Source organism: Echinops telfairi, unplaced genomic scaffold (assembly GCF_000313985.2).
Source record: "Echinops telfairi isolate 266 unplaced genomic scaffold, ASM31398v2 ScPeMD7_70;HRSCAF=299, whole genome shotgun sequence".
Taxonomy (NCBI): Eukaryota; Metazoa; Chordata; class Mammalia; order Afrosoricida; family Tenrecidae; genus Echinops; species Echinops telfairi.
Genome location: NW_022103968.1, coordinates 6,366,279 through 6,383,311, shown reverse-complemented (window position 1 = coordinate 6,383,311; position 17,033 = coordinate 6,366,279). Strand labels below are relative to the sequence as shown.

At 53.2% G+C, this 17,033-nt stretch overlaps 1 protein-coding gene across 1 annotated transcript in view; it reads right to left on the bottom strand.

The window, feature by feature from the left end:
* Positions 1-4,083: 4,083 nt before the first annotated feature.
* OAT (ornithine aminotransferase) overlaps positions 4,084-17,033 on the bottom strand; it is a 20,698-nt gene continuing 7,748 nt past the window's right edge. Inside the window, exons 2-10 of the mRNA XM_004700881.2 lie at positions 14,076-14,304; positions 11,522-11,746; positions 11,321-11,416; positions 9,594-9,721; positions 8,873-8,995; positions 8,319-8,447; positions 7,472-7,585; positions 6,346-6,490; positions 4,084-4,668 (exon numbers count right to left, since the gene is read on the bottom strand). Coding sequence (XP_004700938.1) covers positions 4,508-4,668; positions 6,346-6,490; positions 7,472-7,585; positions 8,319-8,447; positions 8,873-8,995; positions 9,594-9,721; positions 11,321-11,416; positions 11,522-11,746; positions 14,076-14,274 — 1,320 coding nt within the window. The 5' untranslated portion in view covers positions 14,275-14,304 and the 3' untranslated portion in view covers positions 4,084-4,507. The remainder of the gene's footprint in view (positions 4,669-6,345; positions 6,491-7,471; positions 7,586-8,318; positions 8,448-8,872; positions 8,996-9,593; positions 9,722-11,320; positions 11,417-11,521; positions 11,747-14,075; positions 14,305-17,033) is intronic.

Sequence of the window (17,033 nt, the reverse complement as noted above, 5' to 3'; positions counted from 1 at the left end):
TCCAGCCTCAGTAGCCACCCAGAGCGCACGCGCCGCCTTCGGCGGGGATCCGCGGGCAAAGCTTAGCCAACAGTGCCCTCTGCCGCCCCTGCTCGGACCCCGCGCCTGCGAGCCGCTCCGGCCCAACCCAACCGAGCCTGAGCTGGGTTTTGTCGGCAGGGCCCCGCACCACCCGAAGGCTGCGGATTCTCGGGTGCCGTATCTGGGGTCTCAAGGTGTAGTCCAGCTGTTTGCCTGGACCCCTCCAGAACTTGGTTCAGCAGGGGTGTAGTTTACACACCCTTGGGGACAGAGGCTGGTCTCTGTGCCCGCCAGAGCCAGCAACTGACCCACCATTAAATTGGGATTGTCCCAGTCTGGAAGGCTGGTTGTGTGAGCCTCCCTCTCTGGGCCTCCCAAGTTCTGATCCAACACAGACTGATTGGCAGTGCTGACCCTAACCCTCGCCAGTTCCCAAGCTGCACCAATGGGGTCTGCAGCTTCCACTGTTGATGTGAGGTTTAAAATTACTTGATGGTGTAAAGCAAGAGAGATCAGAGTCCAGGGCAGCTTTACCCCCACATTAGGGAGAGGGGCCCACCCAGTTGGCTGGGGTGGACCACCAGGCTCAGTAGACACCCAGGTCTTCCACAGCCCCACACCTGACAGCCTGACTTCTCAATAAGCTCACTGAGCCATTCATTGCTTTGAGCCAGGTTCTGCCCTCCACCTCTGTGGTATCTTTAGCTTGCATCTGCTTTTCGGTGAACTATTGTGATGCACACAATAAAAGCCATTATTTGCTCAGCCATCTCATTAATGATTTGAGGGACTGGGCTAAGGAACACCAAAAAGGGTTGGGGGTGGGGGGGGATCTCATTTGCAAGTTAACCAAAATAAAGGCTTTGGAGTTAATAAAACTCCTCGAAGTCATTAGGCATGCTTTACAGTAACTCCTGAAATGTGTTTTAAATCCTGCTTCCTAAACAGGCTGAGCCACTCGGCATATTTTATTCATTGGAATGGCTCCTGCTGGTATTATTAAGCGTCCGTGCCCTGTTAGAAATAAATGGAAATGCTTGTGCAGGCCCCCGCCTGCCTCCCAGCCAGCCTGCAAGACAGAAGCCTCAGCCCCGGCACATAGGACTGCCCCCAACGTCTTCTGGCCTCTGCTACTTACTGCTGCTATCACCTTAAGCAAGCTACTTTGCCTCCACAGGCTGGGATCTTCTTATCTGTAAAATGGGATCTTATCATAGTCCTGGACACTGAACGCATTGAGAACAGTGGCCGGCACATCTGTTGAATACATAAATGCTGAATAAATACACCGGTCAGGACCAGCCCCTGGTAAAGCACTTCGTGCTTGGGAGAGGGTCAGTGACAAGGAGGAAGAGCCTCAGCCAGATGAACACGGGAGCTGTAACAATGGGCTCAAGCAGCGATTGTGAGGACGGCGCCGGACAGGCAGTGCTGCCTCTGCTGTGCGATGGAGTCAGGTGACTCAGAGGTGCCTAATGTCTCCTTTGAGCCACTGCCTCTCTTTTGGGGCTAGCCAAGTGGCTGGCATATAGCTGGCATTCAAAGTTTCCAAATAAATGCAGGGAATCAAAAGCCCCATTCATTCGGGCCCATGGGTGGTCAGAGGGGGATGCGGGGTGCAGCAGGTCAGGCACCCTGGGCTATGCTTGCAAGGGGAGCAGTTCCTATTGGCTATCGCAGTTCCCACTGTCAGCTAGGAGAGATCATTCGGCAAATCACGACTGCCACGGATGCCGTTTCCCAAACACACCTCTGATGGTGGTGGGTGAACGGGGCTCCACTCTGGCTTCACCCCCCTCTGCACCGGCTGTCAACCCTACCCAGATGCCCAGGCCTCGGCTAGCAGGCAGTGTCCACCCACCCCAGGGCTCCTATGGCAGGCTACATTGAAGACCAGGGAACTGAAGCCCCAGCAGACTCCAGCTGGGCTGTCTCCCTCAGAGGCCTGGGCAGCAGGGAGGATGTTGGGAACCAGCATTCCTGAAGAGAACAGTTCCCAGGGCAAGAAGACTCGCCAGGTGCAGAACCAAGGTCATGGTTGGGCCGACTTTGCAGCAGGAACAGCTGAAGACTTGTCTCCGATTGATTCCAGGCAAGGTATGAGGAAGACCTTGTGGAGAGGGTGGGGGCAATCATCTCTAAACGCAAGCCCATCTCCAGCCTGTTAGGGACCGCCTGCCTGCACTCCTCGCTCCCTACACACCCACCCACTGGGGCTGATCGGCTCTCCCAGGGGCAGAAAACCACTCAGGGTCCCCAAGTCCCAACTCCCACACTGCTGGGGCAGACAGTCCCTCTCCCAACCTGGGGGCAGTGGGAGACTCCGTGGTAAGATGTTGAGGCTGTATTGGCAACTGTTACTGACGATGTAATGTTAGATTTTTTCAAAAGCGATTATCAAAAGTTCCGTCCAGATTGCGTTCCCAGAACCAGGTGGCAAAGGGGCCCGGCCCCCTCTGGGATGGAGAGGCATCTGAGAATGAGGCTGGCTCAAGCAGAGAAGAGCAGCAGACCAGCAGGCTCATGAGATTAAGGTTGTGTTCAAAGACAAGGCAGGGATGGACGGGGGTGGACTGTAAGGTTCCTTCTCTAGCTTCATTTTCCTTTCATAGTTCTATTCGTCTGTAAAGAAGTTCTGGCCCCAACCAAAAACCCATTGCAACTCCCAGCAACCCTATGGGGCAGAGAACTGCCCCTGTAAAAGAAAGCCTTATCTTCCTCCTGTGGAGTGGCTGGTGGATTCAAACTGCTGACCTTGCGGTTAGCAGCCTGAGTGTAACCCACTATGCTAACCCTATATAGGGATGGAGTCAAAATTAACTCGTGTAGTGGGTTTGTTTTGTCTACAAGTTACAAAATAAAAATACTCCTTGTGTTAATGTTTATTGTGCCAACCTGGCTAATAAACAATGTGGGATTAATTGAAGGGTGGAGAAATAAATGGCGATCCTCGCCTTTTTGGTCTCTTGATGGTCGGACCAGTGTGACTGCCTTACTAGTTCTCTGCCTCAGTTAGCAAGACATTTCAGCTTCCGGGGAGACATCCCTGAGAAGCCGCATAGACCTACCCCAATGCAGCCCTGGGTGCTGGAGTAGCCGTGTGGAGACCCCTGCCAGCGCTGAGATACTTACACGCTTACTCATTCGGCTTTCCTCCTGCAGTCGGCTGTCCTTGCATATGTTTTGTGAGGCTGAGGAGGACTTTGTAGATCGGTGTCAGACATTTGGGCTAATGTTGGCCTTATGGGCTTGGACTGGACTGGGTTGGGATGTTTAATGTACAATTACCCTTTATATATAAAACTCTCTCTTATATACATATGAGTTTCTGTGGATTTGTTTCTCTAGTCTACCCAGACTAACACACTCTTAAAAAAAACAGATGAAGAAACCATGGTAGCAATTGTACAATACTGCTTGATGTGACTCAACTACAGGATGATATCTGAGTTAACTCCCAATAAAATGGTTTGGGGAAAAAAGACATCCGAAATAAAACAAAGTCCTGAGATTTCCCAGTGAGCTTCAGAAGTTCTATTTCCACAGCCACCAAGTCTGTGCCAACGCACAGTGAACCTATAGGACAGAGCAGTGCTGCCCCTGGGGGTCCCCAGGGTTGTCCGTCTTTGTCCTTGGAGGGGCTGGTGACTTGGCAGTTGGAAGCTCACCCGGAACCCACTGAGCTGTCAGGGCTGTGAAGGTCATGCAGTAACAACATCCGGATCACAAGATAGGCATTTTCGATAGAAGTTTTATGTTAAAGGTAAAGACACTTTGGAAATACATTTATTGTTTTGAGCAAATTAATCAAACACTTAATTTGGAAATATTAAACATTTTGATTCCAAATACTAACAACCACAAACAGCACCCTGGTACCTACATGCACCGACACCCACCCTCTTAAGTGTACCTTAACTAAGGTGACCAGACGTCCATCCCGCTTTTGGCGGGACAGTCCCGATTTTTAATAATTTTTCCCGCATCCTGCGGAGTTTTTAAAAAGTCACAATTTTTGGAAAGAATGCACGACAAGCTAGGGTATACAGTTTTCGACTGCCATGTGGCTATTTCACCAAGATATGAGTTTTATCAATGGTGTCCCGCTTTACCAAGTTAAAATCTGGTCACCTTAACCTTAACCACTCACCCTGCCTCAGCTCTGAAGCCGTTTCCAAACACAAGACACTCATCCCAGCAAAGGAGTTCTAGCAATCACACAGAAATTATCCGTAAAGGGATTGATTAGAGAAGGCTGGTGGCTACCTTTCCTTTCAGGAAGCACACACAGGGGAGAAGACACTGAACTGGATGCAGGTGCCAGTAGGTCCTGGTTCCGCTACACAGCCCAGTGCAGGCCGAGATCCACCCGCTCTGAGAGCTACACACAGCAAGGAAAGCAGTCCCCCGGGACAGTGGGAGTGGAAGGACAGGTGCACAGCAGACCCTCGGCTGGCTCCCAGCGGCCCCGGTGGCGGGGACCGCCTCAGAAAGACAGGATGGTCTTGTGAATGATCTCCACAGACTCCTGGATCTCGTCCTCCTTGATCACCAGCGGTGGCGCGAGTCGGATGATGTCGCCGTGGGTCGGCTTGGCCAGGAGCCCGTTGTCTCGAAGTCGGAGGCAGACCTGCCAGGCGTCGTAATCTAGGCAGAGGAGGTCAGACGTGAACCTGTGGCTGGAGGAGGCCGTCCAAACATGCCCCGGCGACCAGGGTGCAGGGCCAGCGCGCAGCGGGCACAAGGGCGCCTCGTTCTCTGCCCCGGGAACCAGCGTCCCACACAGAGTGAAGTCAGCCCCAGAGCTTCAGCAAGCGCCTCACCGGTGTTTGAATGGCCTGGTTCCCCAGGTCTCGGTGCGGAGCGGCGTTGTTCATGGATGCCGAATTCATCACACCACGATGCAAAAAGGGCTTGGGGGTGATGCAGGCACTAATGACGGCCAGAGAGAGCCCTCCTCAGCCCAAGATGGCCCCGACGTGTACCTACAGGTGACTGCTGCCTGAGCTTGAGCAGCTACGGGTTCAGGGTTCTCAACCCTGGCTGCCCCACACACACACAGCCCCTCCCCCAAGAGCTGCTGGGCTGGCCAATGCCAGTGCCTCACCCAGACCCAGTAACTCAGAGCCTCTGGGGACAAGCCGATTCATGCTTCCAAAGCTCCCCTGGGGATTCCAAAGTGCAGCCAAGGTTAAAGCCACCACTCTGCAGGGACACCCAGGAAGGACTCGTCCTTAAAGGGCACAGCCGCACTAAAGGCTGGGACTCATTGGACCGCTGTTCCTGCCCCTGCACCCTGGCTGCTGTGCAGAGCCAGCCCTTCACAGCCCTCCATCCAGACCCGCAGGAAGGACCCCACTCTCCAAGCACCACAACCCGAATAAGGCAGGGCCGCAACAACTCAGAAGGACCAAATCTGATCCTAAGAGCTCAACGGCCCCGTGGGACATGACCAACCTGGTGTGTGGTCTTCTGACCTCACAAAAGGATTGGGTGGGACTAGGCAAATAAGGTGCCTGTGATGACCAAGGCAATTGGGCAGCTTGCTAATAATGCACATAAATTGTATGGAATCCCAATGAGGGGATTGGCCCGTTTTGCCATCCGCTAGGCTTAAAATGCGCCGCCTGGAGGCAGAAATGGGGAGCCTCACTATGACCAAAAAGAAGAGGCGGAAGAGACCCATGTCCTCTGGGTCAGAGTCCTGTGATGAGAACCTTCCAAATCCAGGAGGCAGAGGCAGAGCGAGCTGTGATAGCAAAGATAGCAGGAGCATCGCAGAGCAAGAGTGCTTGCTGGTGCAGTAGGGGGCCATCCAGAGGGCTGTGTAGCACTTTGTCTGAGGAGGGCACAGCCCAGGCTGGCCCAGGAGACCCAAAAAGGCCAAGACACCTAGAGGTCAAGGACAGGATCGCGCCAAAAGACCTCTAATAAGTCCCCTCGTTGTTAAGTACTATCTGTGACTGCGTGTGGCCCAGTCCGACAAGTTAACAAGCCAGAAGCGGGTGGGGAGGCGGCGCTGCTGTCAGAATTGGCATGCCTTCCCTCCACCCCCCACCTTATCGGCCTCAACCTTGAGCTTCTGATCCCAAGGCTAGCGGACAGAGCCACACCATCTCCCGTGCCTCTGCTTGGGAAAGAGCTCTACTTTCCAGACTACTCATGCAATTACAAATCAGATCAGACTCTGCCAAAAAGGCTGGACAGTAGGAGGTCAGTCAATAGTTTCAAACAGGGCAACCTGACAACCAATTAAAGTCTACCAAGTCTATTTTAGCTCTGGCTATAAAAATAGTCCCTCGGGCTAATGGTCTCTTTCCGTACCTTTGGTCTCTTTGATAACGACCGCATTCAATAACCCTTTCCCTCTGACAGCCGTCACAATATCAGAAGGCAGCTTCATGAGCTCACGTCTCAAGAGAGCACCCATTTTCTCAGCATTTTCCACCAGGTTTTCTTCTTCCAAAACCTGTTTTTAAATAGAAAGTACACAGACTTTAAGAGTAGCCTTTTTTCTGTTGGTTTCTAGAATCAGAAGACCATCACCCAGTACAGCCTGGAGTCACCTTCATTCCTACTGTTGATGCCTCCCCACCCCTCGTAACTGTTGGCATACGGTTCTTAAGTGGAAACCTTCTCCTGACTTTTGACAGGAGTGGTCTCACACAGTGTGTCCTCCTGGCTCTCACTTCCCTCAGCGGAACTTCCTCCAGGTCCCTCCATACGAGCTGGTTCACAGACTCATGGCTACTCCTGAATGTTGTGTAGGGCTCCACTGTGGGTACCAGTTTCCTCAGTGTCTGCACGAGCTTGATGTGTGGGTAAACATACATACAGAGCCTGACTTAATCACAGTCCATGATAAAGCCAATGTCCGGGCAAAATAAGAGCGCTCCAGTGTGTTCAGTGCAATGGCTACAGTAGTTGGGTAAATCTGTGAATGAAACGATGGAAGAGGACGAGAATTCCCTCCCATTGTTCTTTCCTAGAGCCCAGCCTAGGACGGAAGCACTGAAGATCCTCCCCTGGGATGGATGACACTGCCAGGCTTGCTGAGGCCCAGTGAGACCAAGGTAGGCCTTTTGCCGGGCCCCCCTTCCCCCCACTTCAAACTCGGAGGAGCCTTGGAGGACAGCTCGGGGTCAAAGAGACCCAGCGGCACACCTGGGCAGGTGCTCGGAGACAAAGCCCACCTGGTGGCTCCCCAGGAGAAAGACTGGCAATCGCTGCATTCCCCTGAGGGTCAGAGCGACCCTGTTGGGTTCCCTTGGTTGTAATCTATCACGGGGTCACTATGAGTCCGAATTAGCCCGACAGCCCCAACACCAGGCCCTGGTCTCCCCCGTCCCCGACAACAGCTCCTCTGTGTCTCATGGTGGTGTCTTTCTAACCGCACCCACGGGTTCAAGGGTAGAGGTCACGCCGGCATTAAGGACACACAGGTCGTTACCTCCAGGGCGGTGATGGCCACTCGGCAGCCCAGCGGGTTCCCGCCGTAGGTGGAGCCATGCTCCCCGGGCCTGATGGTGAGCATCACCTCGTCATCACACAGCACCGCGGAGACCTGGCAGACAGACAGACCAGGCAGAGCTCAGAGCCGGGCCCTGCCACGTGGCTCCGAGCCACCACACAGATGCTCACAAAGCGGATGTTGAACAGAACAGACCTGTCACCACAGAAGCACTGTGTGCCCGCCTGCCATCTGACTGCCCCCACGCCTCAAAAATACAGGAGGCTTCAAAAGTGGTGGGAAAACAGAGTCCAGGTGGTGAATTTTTCCACCACTGTTGTGAAGGCCCCTCGTATGTGAGCACACAGGCTTCAATGGCACAGATAACCGAGAACGAACCTCGGGCCTGAGAGATGAAGGCACCAGTTCTTCCCCAGGCTGCGGCGGAAGGCTCTGCCTAACTGCGCAGAGAGCAATGCTAAGCGCGCCCTTCAGTAAAACTGTCAGTCTTCCCAGAAAGGACGGTGCCTGGGAGGCCTTCAACCCACTGCCAGTGAGCTCGGAGCAGCCGGCCCAGCAGCAGCAGACGAGGCGGCACTCCCCTGTGCGCCTGCTCTGCCATGGCTTTAAAGGCTCGGCTGGTAGCACTGGGTTTCTGACCACTGGGGGCTAAATCTGGAGAGTACTGTGGGGTTAGGTGTTCCCACCCAAATCCACTGCCATCCCAAAAACCTGGGTCACCCACTGGAAGGGAAATCCAGCTGGCCTACAACACGGGAGGTGCCAGAGAAGCATCTGAGGGTGTTTCCGGGAGGGAGCGGGCACGGACGGTGTTTGTCTCACTTACAGGGTACAGGCCCCCGGAGAGGGCCTTGCCCAGAAGCACCATGTCTGGCCTCACGTGTTCGTGGTCAACCGCCAGCCACCGGCCAGTCCGGGCCAGGCCCGTCTGTATTTCGTCAGCAATGAACAGAACCTGTGGGCAGATGACACCACACACCATTATCCTCCGCAGCTCACAGACTGCACCCCTGCTCTTTCCTCCCCACCCATCCTGCCATTCTGAGACTTGCATCAGCCACCCACAGGCTTTCTATAGCACTGGATGACGGGAAGGGTGTTGTCTCTCAGGGGTCACCTGCTGCTCTGCGCAGCGGGCGAGGCACAGGGGGCGGGAGAGCAGGGATTCAGTTCGTGTGAGAAAGATGGCCCAATGGAACATAAAACACTCCTGCCGCCCGCCTTCAGGAGCCTGGGGGAGCCCAATGAGGCAGGGGAAGGAGGTGGTGCAGGGGCTGTCATGAAGGACTCTGTGAGGACTTGGGGGAAGGGGGGGTGTCAAGGGCACTTCAGCGGCTAGGCAGGAGCAGACGGTGAGGAGGGGGCACGTCGAGGACGGACCTGGTGCTGGGTGCAGAGTTGGCGCACGCCCGTGAGGTAGCCCTGCTCGGGGATGATCACCCCTGCTTCCCCCTGGATGGGCTCCACCATGAACGCAGCGACGTTGGGGTCCTGAAGGGCACGCTACAAGACAGACGAATGAACAAAGGGGGAGACGGGGTGAGTTTCCATGCCGACCCCGCCGGCAGGTCATGCTGGGAAAGAGGTCTGAGGACCCCCGTCTCCCACTGGCTGAGCTGCCAACTCCGCACGCGTCCCATCTCTGGCCAGGGTCCCGGGACGGTCATTTCCATGTCTGGTTGCCCGGTTGCCCCGCAGTGAGACGGGCAACATCCAGGTCAGCTGTCTGTCAGGAAGGTGACACACCAAGCGGCTGGTGGATTGTTAAGGATCAGACTTTGGAGTAAACACAAATCAGGCATGACAGACTCAAGGCCTTGGTCAACCTTAAAGACGGTAGAAGTTTCACTACAACCCATCGTGTACCTTGAGCTCCCAGAGCCAACTCGCCCTGGAGGCACAATGGGTAAGCCCAGGCTGCTAACCAGGGCGGCCTCAGTTCAAGCCGCCTGCCCCGCGGCCCCACCTGCTCCCACGAAGCTCACCATCCAGGAAGCCCGGGACAGGGGCAGCTCCACCAATCACCTCAGTGGGACACAATGGCAAGTGTGCAAATACCTCGAGCAGAGTGGCGTGCATGGCATGACGTGATGTGACATACCTCCAGAGCTGGCAGGTCGTTGTAGGGAATGATTTCAAAACCTGGCATGAATGGCCCAAAGCCATCATAGCTGCTCGGGTCTGTGGAACTGGAGATGGCAGACAACGTTCTACCCCAAAAGTTGCCGGCTGGAGAAGAGAGATGCGCAGGTTACAGACAACCCACCTGCCTGAACAGCTCTGTCCCAGAAAACACTGGGGGTGTGGCAGGGAACTCGGCAGCAAGGGCCTGCTCTTACATTTCCTCCCGGCACACGCAGCAGCCGTGAGCGCCCTGGTGTCCTGGTTCCTAAGATGCAAAGCCAATCTCTGCCGCTTCCCCTGTGTGTTCACTGAGCCCTGAGCCTCTGGGTGGTGGCCCCTTCTCTCAGTCATCCCAAGCCAGGAACAAACCCTGACAACCGAGGCTTTATCTTGACCCGGTACCTCAGCAAGAGCGATGTAGGAAGAAAGACAACCTTCTTCGTAGAGAACTAACAGCAAATAGCTTCCTTTTTAAAACCGTACCCCACCGCAGGCTAGGGAGTCTCCAGAAGGTGTTTAAATTTCACGTGCAGGAAAAAAAAATTCACGTGCAGAAAATGCATGTGAGCAACGGAAACAGGGCCCACCTGACTCGCAGCGTGCCAGCGGGTGTCAGAGGCAAGCTGAGCTCTACGGGGTTTCTCAGGTAAATCACCAGGCCTTTCTTCCAAGGCACCTCTGGATGGGCCGAGCCACCAACCTTCCAGTGACCGCCCCCGCCCCAATGAGGGTGCTTCTCTTACATGGCTTATGGGTCATCATTTGAGGGCACGTGTTCACAAGGCAAATTATTGAAGAATTTTCTTGGTCACAAACCTGCATTGTGACCACGTGGTGACAAACCCAGGGCAGACATGAGGCTTCCTACTTCCGTGAAGAGTGAGTCTCGGAAGACCACAGGGACAGCTCTAGCCTGTCCTACAGGTTGCTGTGGGTCATCGCTCTGTGGCAGCGATGGTGACAGTGACCAGCCCCCATGTGCTGTGTGTCTCGAACAGTCAGAGCCAGGTTTGAAAGCCAAGGTCAGACGTCACCCCCAGAGACTCCGGAGGTTTGGTTTCACTGTTCCCATCCATGCCTACACCCCAACCAGTTGTCAAGTTGTTGCGCTCCGCTGAGCCACCGTGCCGGAAATTATACCCAGAAAACGGCCAGCCCTCCTCCTCCCGAGGGGGCCTCAAATACTAGAATCAAACTCAGCCTCAGCCCCCTGGAAATGGTCCGCCCTGCCCCAACATCACCCAGCCCAGCAACCTAGGCCATCTAACCAGAGAAGGCTTCTGGAAAGCAAGGGGAGGTGGGCCAGGAGAAACTAGCCCATGGGGGAGGGGAAGTGTGCTATTAGGAGAGAAAACGGTCATATGTGAAGAGGTAACTCAGAAATAACCACAAGATGAGCAGGTGCTTCACTCATTTTTAGTGAAAGTTCAACAAGTAAGGTCCCACCGATGCGGCGACATGTTAGAGGTGCTGCGCCAGCAACTTAGGACCGTAAATGCCATTACTGGTGGAAATTGCAACAGTTAACGTTCAATTTTCTAAAAAACACCGAACACACCAAACTCCACCCACTGCCATCATGCCAATTCCATCCGCAGAGTGCCGCTCTCACGCAGAGCGGCTGGCAGGCTCAAACTGCCAACCGTTCTGTCCCCAGCGCCACGCTTAACCCACCCTGCCACCCGGGCCCCTGAATCCCCTCACCTGCGAAGATGATCTTTGCTTTGTATTTCGGAATGCCCTTGACGGTGTAGCCCCACCTACGGGCCAGCTTACAGGCAGTCTCCCCAGCCTCCACGCCTAGCAAAAGGGGGTGGGGAGGAGAAAACTCAGTTTCAACAGATGTTTTCAATGCTGTCAGCAGGTGTGCCGCTGCCTTGGGCCCAAGACAAGGGAGGCGCTTACCTGTGTTCATAGGCAGGAGCTTGTGGTAGTTGAAGAGCTTGGTGACGTATTCTTCGTACTCGCCGAGCACCGTGTTGTAGAATGCCCTGGAGGTCAGGGTCAGTTTCTCGGCCTGGCTTTTCAGGGCATCCACGATCTTGGGGTGACAATGCCCCTGGTTGACAGCACTGTAGGCACTCAGGAAGTCAAAGTACTTCCTGCCTTCTACGTCCCAGACATAAACACCTGAAATTTGGAAAACAAGACTTGCAGAAAGCTGTCAGGTTATGTAACACCTGCCTGAGCCCTGTGTGAATCTATAGAGATAGTGCCTGGATTGATGGTTCTGTGGGAACATGCCAGGGAGGTTGGGAGAGAGGGGGGATGAGGAGCTAATAACAAGGAGTCCATGAAAGAATAAAATGCTCCCGCCCCCACTATCATGATCCGAATTCTACCTGGCAAGTCTGGCTAGACCAGAGGATGTACACTGGTACAGACAGGAACTGGAAACATAGGGAACCCGGGCGGATGATCCCTTTAGGACCAGTGGTGTGAGTGGCGATACTGGGAGGATAGAGGGAGAGTGGGTTGGAAAGAGGGAACCAATTACAAGTATCTACATATGTCCCTCCTCCCAGGGGACAGACAACAGAAAAGTGGGTGAAGGGAGACATCGGACAGGGCAAGATATGACAAAATAATAATTTATAAATTATCAAGGGCTCATGAGAGAGCGGGGAGCAGGGAGGGAGGCAAAAAATGAGGATCTGATGCCAGGGGCTTAAGTGGAGAGCAAATGTTTTGAGAATGAGGAGGGCAATGAATGCACAAATGTGCTTTACACAATTGATGTATATATGGATTGTGATAAGAGTTTTATGAGCCCCTAATAAAACGATTTAAAAAAAAGAAAGAAGAAAATGCTCTACAGTTGATGGTGGTAATGACTGTACAAGTCTTCCTAATGTGACTGAATTGTGAACTGTATGGCATGTGGACTATGTCCCCATAAAACTGCTCAACAACAACAAAGGGACCTGCTGGCCAGCCCTCTGAAAGGCCCATAGTCCCGCCCCGGACATCCAACTGTGGCTCCAGGTTTTTTGGTTCAAACCGGCTGTGCTTGGCTTTATTAAAAAATGTCATTTTACCTGTTGGGCTTCAGAACAGACGTGGGATAAGCCCGTGTCAGAGAAAGAGAACCCTTGACTTGCTTCAGTCAGCTGCCAAAATTGGGATTTAAAGAGAGGTTACTACACAAAACAGATACAACCATGAAAAATGGCCTGTGGATCATAAGTGGATGGGAAGTAGGTCCCCACTTGTAGCATGGGGGCAGGGTGCTAGACACTTCCCCTTCATTCTTTCATCAGAAAGCTGCTGCTGTGGGCTGTCGAGAGAGAAGGAAATGAAGGTTCAGAACCAGGCCAAGTGAGCACTCAGGGGACGCAGGCAAGTGCAAGCGCAAGTTCAAGTTCACACTGCGCTACTGGGAGGACAGGGTGTTTTTGCGAATCAAAAGGTGTTCAAGTGTACAACACACAAACTTAGGGTTTGTGAGGCCGGGGGCAAAGCTGTTGAATCGGCTTATACTTCCACCTTCGAGCCCAAAGTTTATATGAGCGCATGCTGGTCCCGTGTGGTCCTGGCTGTGCGTGGGCTCGAAATCTGGATCAAAGGGCCATTTGGCAATACTCAAAGTATCCTTGCTAAAAATTACTCATAGATGATAAAGCTTCTTTGGCTATAAAAGGCAGCTACTGATCCTGAATCAGGTCAGTAGCCCTGGTGTGGTGGTTACCCATTGGGTTGCTAAGTGCAAGGTCAACAGTTCAAAACCGCCAGCCATTCTACGGAGAACGATGAGGCAGTCTGCATCCTAGAGATCTACTGTTGATGTTAGGTCCCAGTGAGTGGACTCTGACTCACGGTAACCCCGCGTACAACTGCAGGAAACACTGCCCGGTCCTGCGCCGGCCTCACAGCTGTTCTTACGCTTCCGTGCATGGGTGCAGCCATAAAGATTGACAGCCTTGGAAACCCTTTGCTACGGGGCAGTCCTATGATCCTTCCGGTTCACTGTGAGCCAGCATGAACTTGATGGCCAAGGGGCTTGGAGCTGCACCTTTCTCTGAAGTTATGCCAAAATTGGGAGAGAAAATTACAGCAAGACTATGTTATCTTTGACTTATTTTCTTGGTCATCTAGGGCTCCTACAGCAACAATACCACCAGAGGGTGGCGTTAGCAACAGAAACGAATTTCTCAGGATTTAGGAGGCTAAAGTGCTGAACTCAGAGCGCCAGCTCTGGGGGAAGGCTTTTTATCTGTCCCCTCCGGAGGAAGGTTCTTGTCTCTTTGGTACCTCATGTGTCCTGGCATCTAACGATCCCCCCCATCACTGCATCCTTAGTCTGCACCTTCTCGATCCAGGGAGGGAGTCAGCAACTCCTGACAGACCCTGCACTCCCCCTCGCCGCGTAACCTCACAGCAATCTCCTTCTGAGATGAAGCTCATGGCACGAGTTGTTTCATTTAGAGTTCAACCTAAGAAACAGCCACTTGAAACGCACCTTTGCCTTTCTCCAGGGCCACCGGCAGCGGGTGGTAGTTGTGTGCTCCGTATTTAGATTCCCGTTCAAAAATGTACTCGGAGGACGGAGGGCCCTGGACGGTTTTCTTAGTAGCCACAGACACGCCAGAGGCCACTGAAGAGTGAATTCCCCGGCGAAGGAGGGTGGCCGCCTGCAGGTGCGCGAGTTTGGAGAGCATCGTTGTGGGTCTGGTGGCAGGCAAGCAGATCTGTCCGAAGGAAAGAGAGGTCAAGTCAGAGAAGGGAACCCAGTGGCCAATGCCTTGGCCGTGGAGGGTCTGCGGGAACGTCTGAGGGCAGGAGCCCCCTGGGCATCTGTGGGGCAGCGGCGTCCACACCCATCCTTCTCGGGCTGGGCGTCAGTCTGGCAGTGTCCTGGCCTGAAGAAGCAGGACACAGGCCCTCAGACAGGGTGGGACACTGTCCGATTCTTCAGGGTCCGGGGCACGGGGGAGAGCCAGGGCCAAGAAGCACTGCAGGAGAGGAGGCGGGAGACTGGGTACCACTTTCATGCCAACTCTCCTTGTTGGCAGGGGTGATAGCACAGAAGGTAGAATTTGGTTCCCACAAAAACAACTGTTTGCTTCCAGCAAGTTGGGCCCCAGGCACTGGGGAGCCATGAGGTTCTCAGCATCAGCTGATCTTCAGCAGTAGATCACCAGGCCTTTCTTCCTAGTCTGTCTTAGACTGGAAGTTCTGCCGAAACGTGTTCAATCTCACAGCCACACGCAAGCTGGAAATCAAGCCCAGGTCCCCTGCATGAAAGGCGAGAATTCTACCACAGAACCGCCAGTGTGCCCCACAAACAAGAGGAGCCATCCTCCAGGCAGGCGTGCGTGTGGGGGAGTGGCTTACCGAGGGCAGGAAAAGCTTACTAAGACTACAGTGACCCAAATACCACAAAAATCTCATGTAAATCATATAGCACAACTGTCCCAAAATATATGGAGTCCGAGTGGTGCAGTGGTTATGACTGGGTTGCTAACCGCAAGGTCAGCAGTTCAAAACCACCAGCCGCTCTGCAGGAGATAGACAGGCTTTCTACTCTCATAAAGAGTTAGTCTCGGAAACCTGCAGAGGCAGCTCTATTCTGTCCTTACAGAGTTGCTTTGAGATAAAAATCGATGGCAGTGAGTTATCTTAAACTAGCGATAGGTCAATGGTGTCATTAAAAAGGCAAAAGGCAAAAGCGCTATGGTAAAAATGCTTGTCATTCACAACATCCTTTGAAAACCGTTTACAGTGAGTATAATCAGACCAAAAACAAAACAAAACCCACAGCCGACGAACAGGAACTTGTCAGACAAACAAAATGGCCTCTTCCGCTGGGTCACCCATGTCTCTGTAAATGCACCCTCAGAAATGGGCAGCTGCTTGAAGAGAAAGGTGGGTCTGGAACTACACCTGCCAAACCAACCTACTGCCCTGCCCTCAAGTCTGTTCAGACTCACAGCGGCCCGTGGGGCAAGGGGTGCTGAGACTGCCGATCCTCGGGGGAGCAGCCAGCCTCGTCTCCTCTTTCTCCTGGAAGTGGGCTTCAACCACCCACCTTGCAGTTGGCAGCCCAATGCTTAGCCCATGGTGCCGCCAGGGCTACTTAGAAACTACTAATCTAGATGCTTGTCAGCGACAAAGCCCACCGTCTAAGCCTTTACTCCCTCGTGAGCCCCTCTCTAGGAGTGCCAGTGGGGTGGTGGTTAAAGCGCCCTGCCGAGAACCAGAAGGAAGGTGGTTCAAACCACCCCGCCAGCCGCCCTGCAGGAGAGATGACAGTGGGCTTCTGCCAGGATGACCGCCCAGGAGTCCCAGCAGGCACTCTCCTCCTACCATTGTTCAGGGTGGGAATCAACCCCATGGCAGCCAGTTTGGCTTTTTCCTTATGAAATACGTATATGACATCAGAGGCCAGATCTCATCTGCCTCATACATTATATTGCACATGGCTTGTGACATTGGAAGCCAGGTTTTTTCCCTCCCAGTCAGCACCCAGCCTTATCCCCAGCCACCATCACAATGCCTCCCACCCAGTTCTGCAGCCCGTTGGACCCCTATCATCTTGAGCCATCAGATGAAGCCTGAGCTGTGGAAGAACGTAAGAATAATAAAAAGGAAATCGTTAACTTGCACAGTGATGGTGTCCAGGGAATGTGTGAACCCTTCCTAAGCCATAGGGGATCTATAGACCACTTGCATTTGCTACCTCTGGGGTTTAGTGGGAAGCGGTTGTCCCATGTTTAGTGTGTGCTGCCATCTGGTGGAGGCCTGTCAACTGCGTAAACCTAATGAAAAGGTCCTCATCCCACCAGCCCCAGCTCCAGAAGCCCCTCGGGATATGTTTCACTCATTATCTAAAAATCCCTATTGTCTCAAAGAAGAATTTTTTCTATTCAAAATACCTTCGATTACTGAAAACACGTGGCTTCAACAACAACAAAAAAGCAAAGCAAAAAATAACAGTCTTGAAAGAATTAAAGATGAACTCAAGATCAGTAGGAAATTGCTCAAAAATGACAATACTTATTTTTAAAAGGTATTGTTTCATAAGGGCTCCATCCATGACAAGCCAGGCCATGCATAATCTCCACTCTTGGTTTGAACTGCCTAATTACAAGTACAACACGGGGAACTTGGCGTACTTCCCGTCCAACCTGCCGCTGCCAGGCAAACCCAGCATGTTCAGGAATGCCCGACCCCTAACCAAACTGCAGCCTCTGCTGCCAAACACTCCCTCACTAGCCTCTCTCCCCATGGTGCGGGCAAGAAGCAGGGACTTTCAACTCGAAGTCCTGAGGCAGGTTCCAGTGTCGGGCGGCTCCTGAAAGGAGATGCAGGATTGCATGCCTAAGTGCATTTTTCCAAGGAGCTGGTCAATTCCTTGGGAGGGTGAATGTGCCCCACCACCAGTTCCATAAGAATATTAAGGTTAAAAAAAAAAAAA